The sequence below is a fragment of the Gopherus flavomarginatus genome, chromosome 9, assembly GCF_025201925.1.
Source record: "Gopherus flavomarginatus isolate rGopFla2 chromosome 9, rGopFla2.mat.asm, whole genome shotgun sequence".
NCBI classification, from domain to species: Eukaryota; Metazoa; Chordata; order Testudines; family Testudinidae; genus Gopherus; species Gopherus flavomarginatus.
Window position 1 is genome coordinate 11,562,081 of NC_066625.1, and position 12,336 is coordinate 11,574,416.

At 47.3% G+C, this 12,336-nt stretch overlaps 2 protein-coding genes across 2 annotated transcripts in view; one reads left to right on the forward strand and one right to left on the reverse strand.

The window, feature by feature from the left end:
- Positions 1–12,336, forward strand: part of MRM2 (mitochondrial rRNA methyltransferase 2) — a 338,368-nt gene that overhangs the window by 213,892 nt on the left and 112,140 nt on the right. The gene's annotated exons all lie outside the window — the stretch shown is intronic.
- Positions 4,076–12,336, reverse strand: part of LOC127057522 (kinesin-like protein KIF19) — a 35,763-nt gene continuing 27,502 nt past the window's right edge. Inside the window, 8 exon segments of the mRNA XM_050966282.1 lie at positions 4,076–4,236; positions 4,817–4,924; positions 5,727–5,892; positions 6,310–6,768; positions 7,800–7,905; positions 9,309–9,442; positions 10,739–10,860; positions 11,088–11,358. Of these exon segments, the coding sequence (XP_050822239.1) occupies positions 4,160–4,236; positions 4,817–4,924; positions 5,727–5,892; positions 6,310–6,768; positions 7,800–7,905; positions 9,309–9,442; positions 10,739–10,860; positions 11,088–11,358 (1,443 nt within the window). The 3' untranslated portion in view covers positions 4,076–4,159.

Sequence of the window (12,336 nt, forward strand, 5' to 3'; positions counted from 1 at the left end):
GGCCTGTCCTCCCCTCCAGCCCCGCGCCGGCCGCTCGCTCCCCGGCTCGCCGGGGCCGTTGCATGCGGGGCTGGAGCGGAGCCCGGGCGCGCAGTCCCTGCTCGGCTCCCCCCGCCAGTGCCGGGAGCCCCGAGCGAGGTTCGGCCCCAGCCCCGGGCTCTCAGGGCGCCCGCCCGGCAGCGGGACCGGTCCCCCGTGGCCGCTCTGGCGGGTAAGAGTCAGGGCGCGCCGCAGGGGTGAACTCTTCCCGGGCATCCGCGTGTTCACACCTGGGAATGACTCTCTGGGCCCAGCTCGGTTCAGGTTCTGCAGCTGGATGGAAGTTGCAAGAGCTGCCGCGCCCCCTTCTCCCACCATAGCGGCTCTGCTTGCAGGGGACCCTGGGGACCCTTCTCCCGCCATAGCGGTTCTGCTTGCAGGGGACCCTGGGGACCCTTCTCCCGCCATAGCGGCTCTGCTTGCAGGGGACCCTGGGGATCCTTCTCCTGGTATAGCGGCTCTGCTTGCAGGGGACCCTGGGGACCCTTCTCCCGCCATAGAGGCTCTGCTTGCAGGGGACCCTGGGGATCCTCCCGGTATAGCGGTTCTGCTTGCAGGGGACCCGTCTCCCGCCATAGCGGCTCTGCTTGCAGGGGACCCTGGGGACCCTTCTCCCACCATAGCGGCACTGTTTGCAGGGGACCCTTCTCCCACCATAGCAGCACAGCTTGCAGGGGACCATGGGGACCCTTCTCCCACCATAGCGGCACTGCTTGCAGGGGACCATGGGGATCCAATCCACGGGGAGCAACATGGTGGGGGAGAGGGAGAACTGACTTCTAGTCCCCACTCTGCCACTGACCTGCTAGTCATCCGTGGTCAAGCTGCTTAACTTCCATGCCTCAGTTTCCCTGTTTGTAAGATCTGGGCAGTACCAGCCTCTGTAAAGCACCTCGAGGCTCATGTGAAAGGCATGCTATAAATGCAAAGTATGGATCCAGGCAGAAGGGCCCAGAGTATTTGGAGTTCATCCATCCAGGCTGAACGGCCTCTCTGTTCAGTCTCATTCACTGAGTGATCTATTCATACTGCCTTAAAGCCACTCTCTGCCAAGTCCCTCAGCCCTGCATTGCCTACTGGGACAGCTCTGCTCCCTTCTCTGGGACTTTTCCATGTCTCTTTTCCATGTCTCTTTCAGGGTGCAAATATTTCCTAACGGAACTAAATTGTTTATCCCTGTGTGTGGCTCTCTCTCACATATTCATTTGCATCCTAATAGCAAACAAAACTTCCCCCTCTGCACTGGACTGGAGTCAGCAGGACAGTTTGTATGTTGCATCTGAGCTGAAGGGCTGTCAGTCAAGCAGCAATGGCAAGCCTGCAAAAATGCTATACAACTTCCCCTCTGTAAACCAGGACAGAGACTGAGGGATTATAGTTGGCATCAGATTAGAAGGCAGTTTCCATGAATATGATCTGTTGCTTGTGGCTCACATGCCAATAGCAACAGGTACTCAAAATAATTTGTGGAAAATGGGAAGCCAAGGATTGCTCATATTCTCCTCTCAAGCAGCCAAAGCTAGACGAATATGGGTATAACAATTAAAAGAGAATCTTAGTTCTCTTAAAAGACGTATGGGAAACCCATTGCACTGTAAAACTATGTTCCAACCAATTACTGGTAGTAGGAAAACTTGTTAGTAGTTGTGTTAACCTAAAAATCATTGTTGAATTGGTTATTGATTTTGTAACCATCTTGAAGGAGAAAAAATAATTTAGGCAAGGTTATTTTGTGCAAATATTTAGTTTTGTGTGGATTGTGGAGTGCCGGGTGCCTAGAGATGAACTGACAGGAAAGACCAGTCGTGCAGCAGGGTATCTTTCTGTTGCAGGCTGGTGCTTTGGTTCTGTGCTTTAGGGGAGAGAGGCCACTTAGAAGTGACCTGCTCAGAGGTAGGCATCTCGGCTGTGCAAATTTGCATGGTGAGACCTGTGATCTCTGCCTGCTGCACCTCCTGTGAAGATGAAGGCAGCTACAAGCTATCCCATTTGTGCAAATTCAGTGCAGCCGTTGGGCTTTCAACAAGTTGTCAATTATGTGAACCTTAGGTGGGTGAAGTTTGAGCTCCCCTAATTTAATACACCTAAAAGTTATCACACAAAAGGCCTAGAGGAGTTTAAATTCTTGTCTCTTTCCTCACATTTAAAAGGCAAGAACAAGAGAGTCCGTCATTCCAGGTCAGTGGCAATGTCCTTCATCTGCGTTCTGAACATTAGTGCCCTTTCCCTCTCTCCTATGATACAGACACTCCGCTTTAAGAGATGGGAGACTGACTCTTTGGAGTGCAGAGCAGCAACACCGAGTTACTGACTTCAAGTGTCTGAGGTCGTCTTTCTCAAATCTCTACATTCATATTTTTTTAACTTGCGGATTTTAAATACAGGAAAATGATTAAAAAACATTGCATACAATGGCTCCGATTCATCTTCAGCTGGGTGGTGTCCCTGGAAAATTAACATCAGGTTCCATTTGTTTCCAAATGCGAAACCTCCAGTCTGAGTTATGTCCACAAACCAGTGCCTTAGTGTCAGGATTCAAAGTAGCAGCCTGGGAGGGGAATAGGATCTAGCTTCTGAACACTGACTTTTCAGAGTGAATCAGCCCAAAGGTATTTAGCAGAGATGTACACATTCGTGGTATTCCATCTCACTAAGTTTCTTGCTCTCATCTGGTTCACATAGTGTCCTGTAAATAGAAGACTGGCTCAAGGCCTGCTGGAACGGGTTTATTTTCACATGGTCTGTGCTTATTTTATCTAGGTGTGCTTTTTATTTCTTTGCAAGTTCTCCTGTCTCCTCTTGTCTACAGTGTGACTCATCAGGCTTTCTGCTCTTTAGCAGAACTCAAAGAGGAGTGTCCATCAGCCCTTATTACATTCTATTGAAATAGTGAATAATTCTTCATAATACATACTTTGCACTTGTATTGCATTCCATTCAAGAATCTCAAATCAAGCCTCCCAATCCAAGGTGAAGTAGTGGATTATTACTATCCCTAGTGGACAGATGTGGAAACAGAGGGCCAGAGTGGTTAAGTGACATGCTTAATGTTGCACAGTAAATTAGTGGTCGAATTGGGGACAGTATCTAAGCATCCTGACTCCACTGTCCTGTGCTTTAGCTGCACAAAGACCCTTCATAATTTACATCCCCCTTGAAACTGAATGAAGTCACAAAGATGACATTTCCTTACATGCTTGCACTGACTACCAAGCAGGTGGCAAAGTGGGTGTGGAGAGAAGTTGTTCATACTGGGGAAATAAAGGCAACATTTATTCAATGGAATGGCTACTCTGTGCCACTTTATTTGCAACGTGAAGAAAATAACAGGGCCAAGAAAGGAAAATGGTAAGTCTAGTATTGATTTACAAAATGCATGTCCCTCCAAGAAACCAGGGGGAGAACTGCTGGAAAGAGGGGTTTGGTTTTTAAGAAGAAAAACACATTGCCTTTGTTCACCTCCAACCCAGCTCATAACAAAGTCTCTGCCAGCCACCAAACCTCTTTTTCACACTCCTATCAGATCTGAAATGCTCTGCACATGGCCAAGCGCTTAGAACGCCGCTGGCTGCTCCCACTGCCAAACATTCGCTCAGCTGAGCAGCATTCCAGATAGGCTTCACCTTTTCCAGCTCCAAGACAATGTGTATAAACCTCTAAGAAGGGGGCAGGGGCTACTTCAAAAGAGTCTGCAATTTCTTTTAATAATTAAATAGCCTCCCACACACCCTCACATGTGTGGGAGGTTTCCACAGAAAAGAGAGGATGTGCTACATGCAGAATCCCACATGGTGGACTCCATACTGCTGTCTCCTGGACTAAGAGTGCTGATGGACAAATGGAGTTTCCTTTTCTTTTGCATGTTATTAACAAAAGAACCCACAGTTCATCTTAAAGGAAACTAACAGCTGGAGCACAGTGCAAAAAAAAAAAAAAAAAAAAAAAAAAAAACCTGTAGAGAGGCTGTGGAGGAAGCACCAATGCAGCACCTCCTCTTCCACTTCCCAGCCTCAGAGCATACTGCTTAAAATGCGTCTTAAGAAAAAGCCTCCCTACTTTTTAGTACTCCTGTAGTCCTGGTCCCTCGAGAACAGATGGAATCTTGCTCTCCCTGGTGATTTTATTTTGACCTCGGCAGGTTCTTGAAGCTTGTGATCGGTTGGTTCTTCGGCTGGTTGCTGGCACCATCTAAGGGCCCTACGTGCGAAGGAAGATTGAGATGTTTTTTATCATCATATTATAGGAGAAGTGTCTTGCCTCAGTCAGTGTCCCAGAGTAAAGGAAGCACTAAGCCTTAAGCTTCACTGATCGGCACGAGGCACTCTCAGAATTGGTCAGAGCTGGAAAGAGATACAGGTAGTTTTGGGGCCAGATGGAAAGCCAGCTTTTCATTCAGTTCCTTAAGCGCTTGAGAGAATCTTAGTGCAAGGCATTAAATAGCAGGAGCACATTCTCATACAGCTAGTTCATATTACTGCAGTGCTTCCTACATGGATCAGACGGGGATTGTGAACACATCTGAAACTGTTCTCCTCTCCCCGCAAAGGAGTTAGTTTTGGCCAAAGGGAAGGAGGAATGTAACAGATGTTTGGAATGTTGTGAGTTATCTGCTGAAGCATGTGGTTTAAAAGTTTGGCTGTAAGAGACATACTCACAGGATTGCATTTCCAAGCATGCAGCTTGTGTGGCACCTACAATGCATTCATCTAGGCCTACTACAAAGCAAGCGTCATAAGGAAGTATTTAATAGCGGAATATTGATGTCTTCCATACTGACCTTTGACCCGCTTTTGTAGGACCTGGCCTCTGGTCTGACCTGCATTGCTCTGCTGAACGGTGCTTGGGGGAGTGTTGCTTATTTCCAGCACCTGTAATGGATTCTCTTCTTGATAGCATGAGAGAGAGACAGAGACCTTTACTAGAAACAGTAGGAAAGGAACACAGCGTATGTAGCAAGCAATGACCATTCAGTATAGAATTCACCAATGCACCAGCTGAAATAAATGAAAGGTTAACAGTATCTATCTTTGGGAAACAGACTTAAAAAAGGAAAGAATTTAACAGTGGTGGAAGGGACCAGGGTGGGAACTGAAACTTTCAAAGTCTCCACAGGGATCTGAATGCCTTACTCCACTTAGAATTTAATGGAAATTGGGCATCCAGTTCCCCTAACCAACTTTGAAAATCTCACCCTGAAGTCCTCTGTGTTCAGCCACAGATTGGGTGTAGCAGTCCGAGCACAATGTGCCTCAAGGCTGACCTGGACTGGCTAGCCCTTGGGCTGTGAGATGGTTATACAACAGGCTTATTCAGTCTTTGGCCTCTGCTGAGGATGCCGAAATGGAGGCCAGCCAGTTTCAGTTGTGGACACCTGTCTGCTGGGCACTGATCAGAAACCAATAACTTGTTTCATATACGACACTGAACAGAAGTGCGATGATAACTTTTGGTCACTAAGGTATAGGGACATATTTGAGCCAGCCACTTCTAGAGGAAATGCTTCCGAAATCCCATTACTCATCAGGAGCCATCAAGTCTACCTGAAAACACAGTTTTTGTGCGTAAGTATAAGGCTCCTTAGATAAGTTCATTTTCAGCATAAACCTCTGCTGTGGCTTGTTTCTCAGAGACTAAGCCACATGTTGCAGCCATACAGATGGAGTCACATCAGGAACCTTGGGTCCTACCTGTATGGTGACTGATGGGGAATTTGACCTTTGTGGCGGCAGGAGTGGCATGGGATAAATTGCTCTTGATCTTCAACGGCTGGTGAAGTTTAGCTCGGGGCAGCTGGTCCTCAGAAACATTGTCCATATTGTGGCTCGAGGGAGTCCGATGCTTTGCTTTCGAGATCTGAAAGACACCATCAAGGATGCTGTTGACTTAAACCTTCCAATTCAGATTCTATTCTCTGACCATGGGCCACATTACACCAAAACAGGTTCCCTCACTCCCTTGTCAGTCTCTTTGGCTCAGGCTGCCCTTTAGGAAGGGGACAGAAGTGGTGTTGGGAATGTGTGATGTGTCAGCGTGAGTTATTCAAAACATTATCTGTGTTATAGCTGAGTGCTCCCTCCATCCTTGGACATAGCTTTATCCTCTGGCACTACTGTATGTGGCCTGTTTCCCCACCCACCTCTGTCTGCTGCTGCACCTATCCCCAATGGCTTCCTTTCACTACTGCCTCCAAAACCACCTCTGCTAAGTCCTCCACCTGGTCTCTACCTCCTGATCTACCCATCCCCCCGAAGGAACATACAAAGTGTCTACCTTTTGTGAGGTTGGTTCAAGGGAACGAGATCTTTTCTTCCTGGCTTTCCTCTCAACTGATTTCTCTCGTTCTTGATCCTTCTTCAGTTCTCTCCTGGCTGCGTAGTGCAGCTGCTCCTTTCTCTGAGACTCTGCTGAGAGGCTCTCAATACTCACAGTGTCTTTCACATGAGGCTCTGGAGTGAAGCTGGACTGCAGATATTTCGGCTCCAATATATCCTCCTCAAAGAAATGCCCTGAGGTGAGTTCACTCCCATGGTCTCTATGTCGGGCTCTGGAACGCCGACTGGCTGCAATGCGGGAGATGCTTTTGGTGCTAACAGCAATCTCTGTCAGGGCCTCCAGACTCAGTGGCGCAAGAGCGATCTCTGCAGCTGACTTTCTCCTATTTAAGTCCAGGGAAGTGGGGGAACATAGCTTGGAGGTCATCTTTCTTACAGCAACACCAGTTGGTTTCTGCTAAAAATCAAAGCCATGGAATGAGACAACTCAGGATTTGCTTTTTACTTAACACTTAAGGCGTTTTTCATCTTCCAAGCATGTTAGAAACATTAATCAATCACTATCACACTCTAGACAAGATGGTAGATGTCAGTTTATCCATTTTTGCAGACAGGGAAACTGAGGTTAAGAGAGTAAGGGAAATACTCAACGTTACAAAAGGAGTCAGCCTTGGAATTAGAACCAGGAGTAACTGCTTCTTGGTCCTATGCTCAGGTATTAGGCCATGTCATAGTCTCTCCCAAAGTGTCCACAAATTAGCCCCAAAGGAATCATACGTGATTAGATTCTTAAAAGAATTTTACAAAGGCATCATTACATGAGATGGCACCAGAAAATACCAAACTCCATCCAGCTTCAGCTTTTGTGGGGAACAAGCAACATTCCTGGGGTGAGTATTGCAACGTGTCATCAACACAAATGTCAGAGAAGTTTGACACCCGAGCAAGAGTCACTTCATCATCTTCCTCCCTCCAGACAGACACGGGTACAAATATTACTTTGTGCCTTTGATGCGCTGAGTAGAAAATACATTGGTCTAGGGGAACTGGCTATTGATCTAGAGGCATCTGTCATATCAATTCCATGTCCCAAAATTGATGATGTATCTATCAAGGTATTTATATGACTCTCATCGCAGGAGTAACTGAGCATTCCATGAACATTCATTTATCCTTCCCACCTGTGTGGTAGGGATTACTACTGTCCCTGTTGTACAGATAGACAACTGAGGCCTGTAGAGAGCTGGTGATTTGCCTAGAGATCAGGTGAGTTGCCTAAGTCTATCGTGGAGGTGGGAGTAGAACCCATGGCACTTGAATCCCTGCCTGTGCCTTATTCCTTATCGTCCTCATCTAGAAAACTAGTCTTGGACTCCTCAGTGCATCATACAACTTGCAGCCATGACTGCTCCGTGCACCCTGCTCTTGCCAGAGGAAAGTGCTCTCTGTGGTAGCTAGACCTTGAACTCTGTGCCTGCCAGTACTGACCTGGTGCAGTGGGGTTCTTGGCAAGCGAAAGAATGTAGGGCTGAGATGGGTATCTGGGTTCCCCAGTTTCCTAGTAGGTGTTGTTTTAGATGATCTGTAGCTGTCACTGTGAAAAACCACACACACGGAGGCGTGAATAGATTGAATTACATGTACAAGAGCCAGGCACTGGACCTTTTAGAAAGAGAGGGGAAAGCTAGTCAGCCCTTCTGGAGTGTTTGGAGACACCTGTTTGGATTAACTCCTCCAAAATGTAGGGGAAACCAGGACTGATTTAAAAGCAGGGGTGGGAGGGAAGATCCAGGGTGGAAAGAGAACTTCAGAACTCAGGGAAACAGAGAGAGGACCCTGACCCCACTTAAAAGAGCTTCATTAACATATATTGGTTAAACTCTTTCACACTGATTGGTTTAGAATCGAAGTCCACCCCACCCCACCCCATCCACTCACTCCCTGGAGAAAATTCTAAAACACAGAGCTACCTACCAATTGCACAATACAACAGGGACTTCTTTCCTACTGGCTCCCTTTTCTGGGGATTCCTTTAACATGGTCACTTGTTTGGGGATCTGGCCTCTAGGAACCAAGTCTGGCTTGGGACTCACATTGGAGCGACTTTGGGGGGCTCTGCATCATTGGGCAATGTTCAACTTAGAGGTATGTTACTACAAAATCTTGGTTTCCCTTTTTCTCTGCCCTGCCCAGCCCCCATAAAAAGCTCAATGCAAGCAGCTGGCTGTTCGTACTGTCTGTCAAGTCACTTCTCACTCCTGTTTTATTCTGTCATTGGTTTGATCTCCGCATAATAAATTGCAATTTTATATTTTCCATGTCAGACGATACCTTCCTGGGCCTGATCCTGCTCATACTGAAATCAGTAGGGGTTTTGCCACTTAGTTCAATGGGATCAGAATTAGGCCCTTCATGGAACATCTGTGTTATCGAACCCGTGAAGGACTAAATTGGACAGGATGTGCGCAGAGGTTTCCGAAAGACTACAAGATTTTTCACCTCTGTGCTTAGCAAATGGCATGTTCGGAAAGTCCAGGACTAGGGCAGGACATGAAAAGACTGCGGAGTTCAAACCAATATCAAACCCCTGTGGCACATGAGATTCACATCCCTACTTCACATGCATCCGACGAAGTGGGTATTCACCCACAAAAGCTCATGCTCCAATATGTCTGTTAGTCTACAAGGTGCCACAGGACTCTGCTGCTTTTATATCCCTAGTTATGTGTGGCAGACAGATATTCGTTTCAACCCACCGATAACAGCAGATAGTTGGTGCTTTAGCCACATTCAAAATATAACCTCAGTCTCTACACCAGCCACACACAACTCAACTCAGAAAAGATAAAGGGGCAAGTTCCATAGTATAAAATGACAGTGCCGACAGACCTCTAGCCATAGCAGCACAGGAGCACTCTGAACTTAACTGCTGAGCTGGAAGGCCCAGGAGAATGGGCCTGATTGGCACCTGGACAGAAAAGATGGAAATGCATTCACCTGTCTGACTCCAAGACAACAGACGGAAGCTCAAACTTTGCTCCAGAAGGAAGACCCTTCCTGTTGCCAGACATCCCTTTTCTGGCCTCTTTGTTTAGGTCCAGCTGCTGAGCTATATTCAGAGCAGAGCCACCCTGGGGTCACAGAAGAAAAGGGAGGTTGGTGGGACTGTAGGCAGACACAGCATAGATTTTTTTTCAGTACAAATCCCTCTTCACTCAGTCGGCTTCTTTACACACAGATCTCCTAATGCAATAGCCACCTGCCCTCTCTCTTGAATCTCTCGTTACAACCTGTGTTTTATGTCTCGTTTATGTTTGAGACATAGCTTTGACCTGGCACTGAAGGAGCGAAGAGAAAAATCTGAAAGCAAGGGGCATGTAAGAGGATTTCCCCACTTCATCTGCATCTGTAAACCCTCCAGCCCACAAACCTAATGGGCTTTGTTTGGCTCAAAAGGCACCAATCCACAGGACAGCACAGCTTCCTACACATGGCCACTTACTGTTGGAGCCTTTGCAACAGATCTAGCCTACTAATCGAATGCAGGGAAGTTGGCTGATGAAGCATGTGTGGTTTCCTTCTTCGGGATTCAAAGCCACAACCTGCCATCACGCATCAACATTAAAGAGAATGTCTGGAATAATTTTGGTTTCTGTATATCAGCATGATTGACAGAAAGTTTATTATTCCGAGTGAAAACCAATTCTGTGTCAGGCTTATTAGAGACAAGTCATAATAAAAGTGAGGAGCTGCCACTGGGGAGTCCCACCTGTTATTACAAGACATTAAGGAGTTGTCAGTAAAATATCACCATCGCAAGAAATACTCACAAAATCTGCAAACTGAGCAGAGACTGGCAATGTCTTCCCTTTTCCTTCTGACCAGGAGTTCCTAGGGTTTGAATGCTGGCTGTGTTTTAGGCCACAGGGACGCCTTTAGAGGTGATGGACACCTTTGGTTATCGGGGAAGCAGGTTTACTCACAGTAACCCTGGTTCTCCAAACGTATTGTCTCCACAGAGCTCTGCTGTAGGAACTGACTGCCTGGCCACAGAATCTTCTGAGTCGTAGTTGTCAGTGAAGGGGGGCATACATATCCCTCAAACCCAACATGATAGGGACTGAGGGGAATACCCTGCCCCTTCCAGCTGTCTCTTGGTTCTTCTCTATCTCCAGAAGACCTAGGCCTTAAGCTCTGAGACAAACAAGAGTGTAGCCACTAAATAATAAGAGTATCTCCACTTAAGTAACACCTGAACACTAGCCATTCCTCAGGAAGTGGGCTGAAGAGGACCATCTGCTGAATGGTGACTGACCTATTATATTCCCCAAATCAGCATGCGATGTGCTATTGAGGCCCCAAGCCAGAAAAGCCCTTTAGCCTGGCACTGAATGGAATTCGCTGAGCTGGGTTCAGCTCTGCCTTACCCTCAGCGTGCTGGACATTACAGAGTGAAGCAGGAGCAGGCGGGTCAGGGTCCCCTCCTCTAGTTCACGGCAGTGCAGTTGATACAGCGTCCCCAGCGTCTCTGGGACAGGGATGTCACGGCCTGGAGTGTGGGGGTGGGAAGGGAGAACATTAGGGATCATGGCAGAAGGAACAGCTGGCTTGATTTTTCAAAGGTGCTGAGCACCCACCGCTTACGTGAAAGCCAAGGGAGGACAGTGCAGAATTTGGCCCCTGAGCAGGAAGGCCTCTGGATGGAATTATTTTTAATATTCCCCATTTGTCATCAGCTGCTGTCACTCCAGAGCAGGAGTGGTGCTGGAATTTTACCTTTGATCAGCATTTGCTGCTGCTGAATGATTTCCTCGCAGAGCAGTCCGTGCTGCTGCTGCCGCTGGATGACAAAATCCTTTTGGCACAGCAAATTCTCCTTGTACAAGGCATTTGCCTGCAACTCCGTGTTCCCCACCTCCAGCTCATGAGCCTTGCAGAGAAGCCTCAGCACCTCTCGCTGGTCTTCACTGGTGATTTGTTTGGGTAACAGCTTCTCCATCTGGGAGGCTTTTTTCTTGGCATTGGCTAAGCGCTGCTCCAGCTCCGACTGAAAAGGAAAATGAGGTTTTGTGTGCACCAGTGGGTCTGCACTGAGGTTTGGTAACATTTATTTATTAAATGCTCAAGATTCAGCTCTGGTATCTGATCCGGTCCAGCTATCTGCAGCAAGAGATTACACTTCCCTCTTCCTGGAAATGGGACCTAGGCGCATTTTGTTTAGCAGTGATGGTGAAGATCATACGTATTCTGGTATTGCTCACAATGTGGCTAGGTAATGTCCGAACACACAAGAGGAGACAGTCCCCAGCCTGAAGAATTTACCAATGTGAAATGCTGTTTAAGCATAAAGAATTACTGGAGTACCCTAGAAACACCAGCTAATGAATCCACGTAGCACCCCTGCGAAGGAGGTACAGAAACATGACTATCCTCATTTTACAGATGGGGAAAAGGAGAGAGAGAGAGAGTTTGTGACTTGCCCAAGTAAGAAGAACTCAGTGACAGAACCAGGATTGGAACTCAATAATTCCTAGCCCCTACCTCCACTCACTATCCATGTTATCCATATTAAAGTTTCTGTAAACACCTCTGCATGACCATCTTAAATACTGGTGTGGTAATTTCCCAAAGCAACACTCCTCAGTGACTCATAACAAATATCCCTCTGCTTCCCAGGGGGAAATACAGGTACAATCTCTTCCCCTTGGTTTTATCACAGTAAGTGCAGCAGTGCCCCAAAAGCCTGTGATATAGAGCCGTCTGAATACTGATACCATATTCTCAACCTCTCAGCTTCAGCCTGCAGACAGGGCTCCCAACATCCATCAGAACTAGGGTTATATGCTGAGTGGCCAAAGGGTACTAGAGGACCTCTGCACAGAGTTGACTGCTCATGTGCATTTTCTGTTTCCTCTTTCAGGTCCTCTAGTGTCTACAGTGCTGGCTCTGCCTCCATGTGATGGCCCACTATGCTGCTGACATCACAGCCACACTGGGACTCCAGCTGGAGCATGGAACCAAGCTG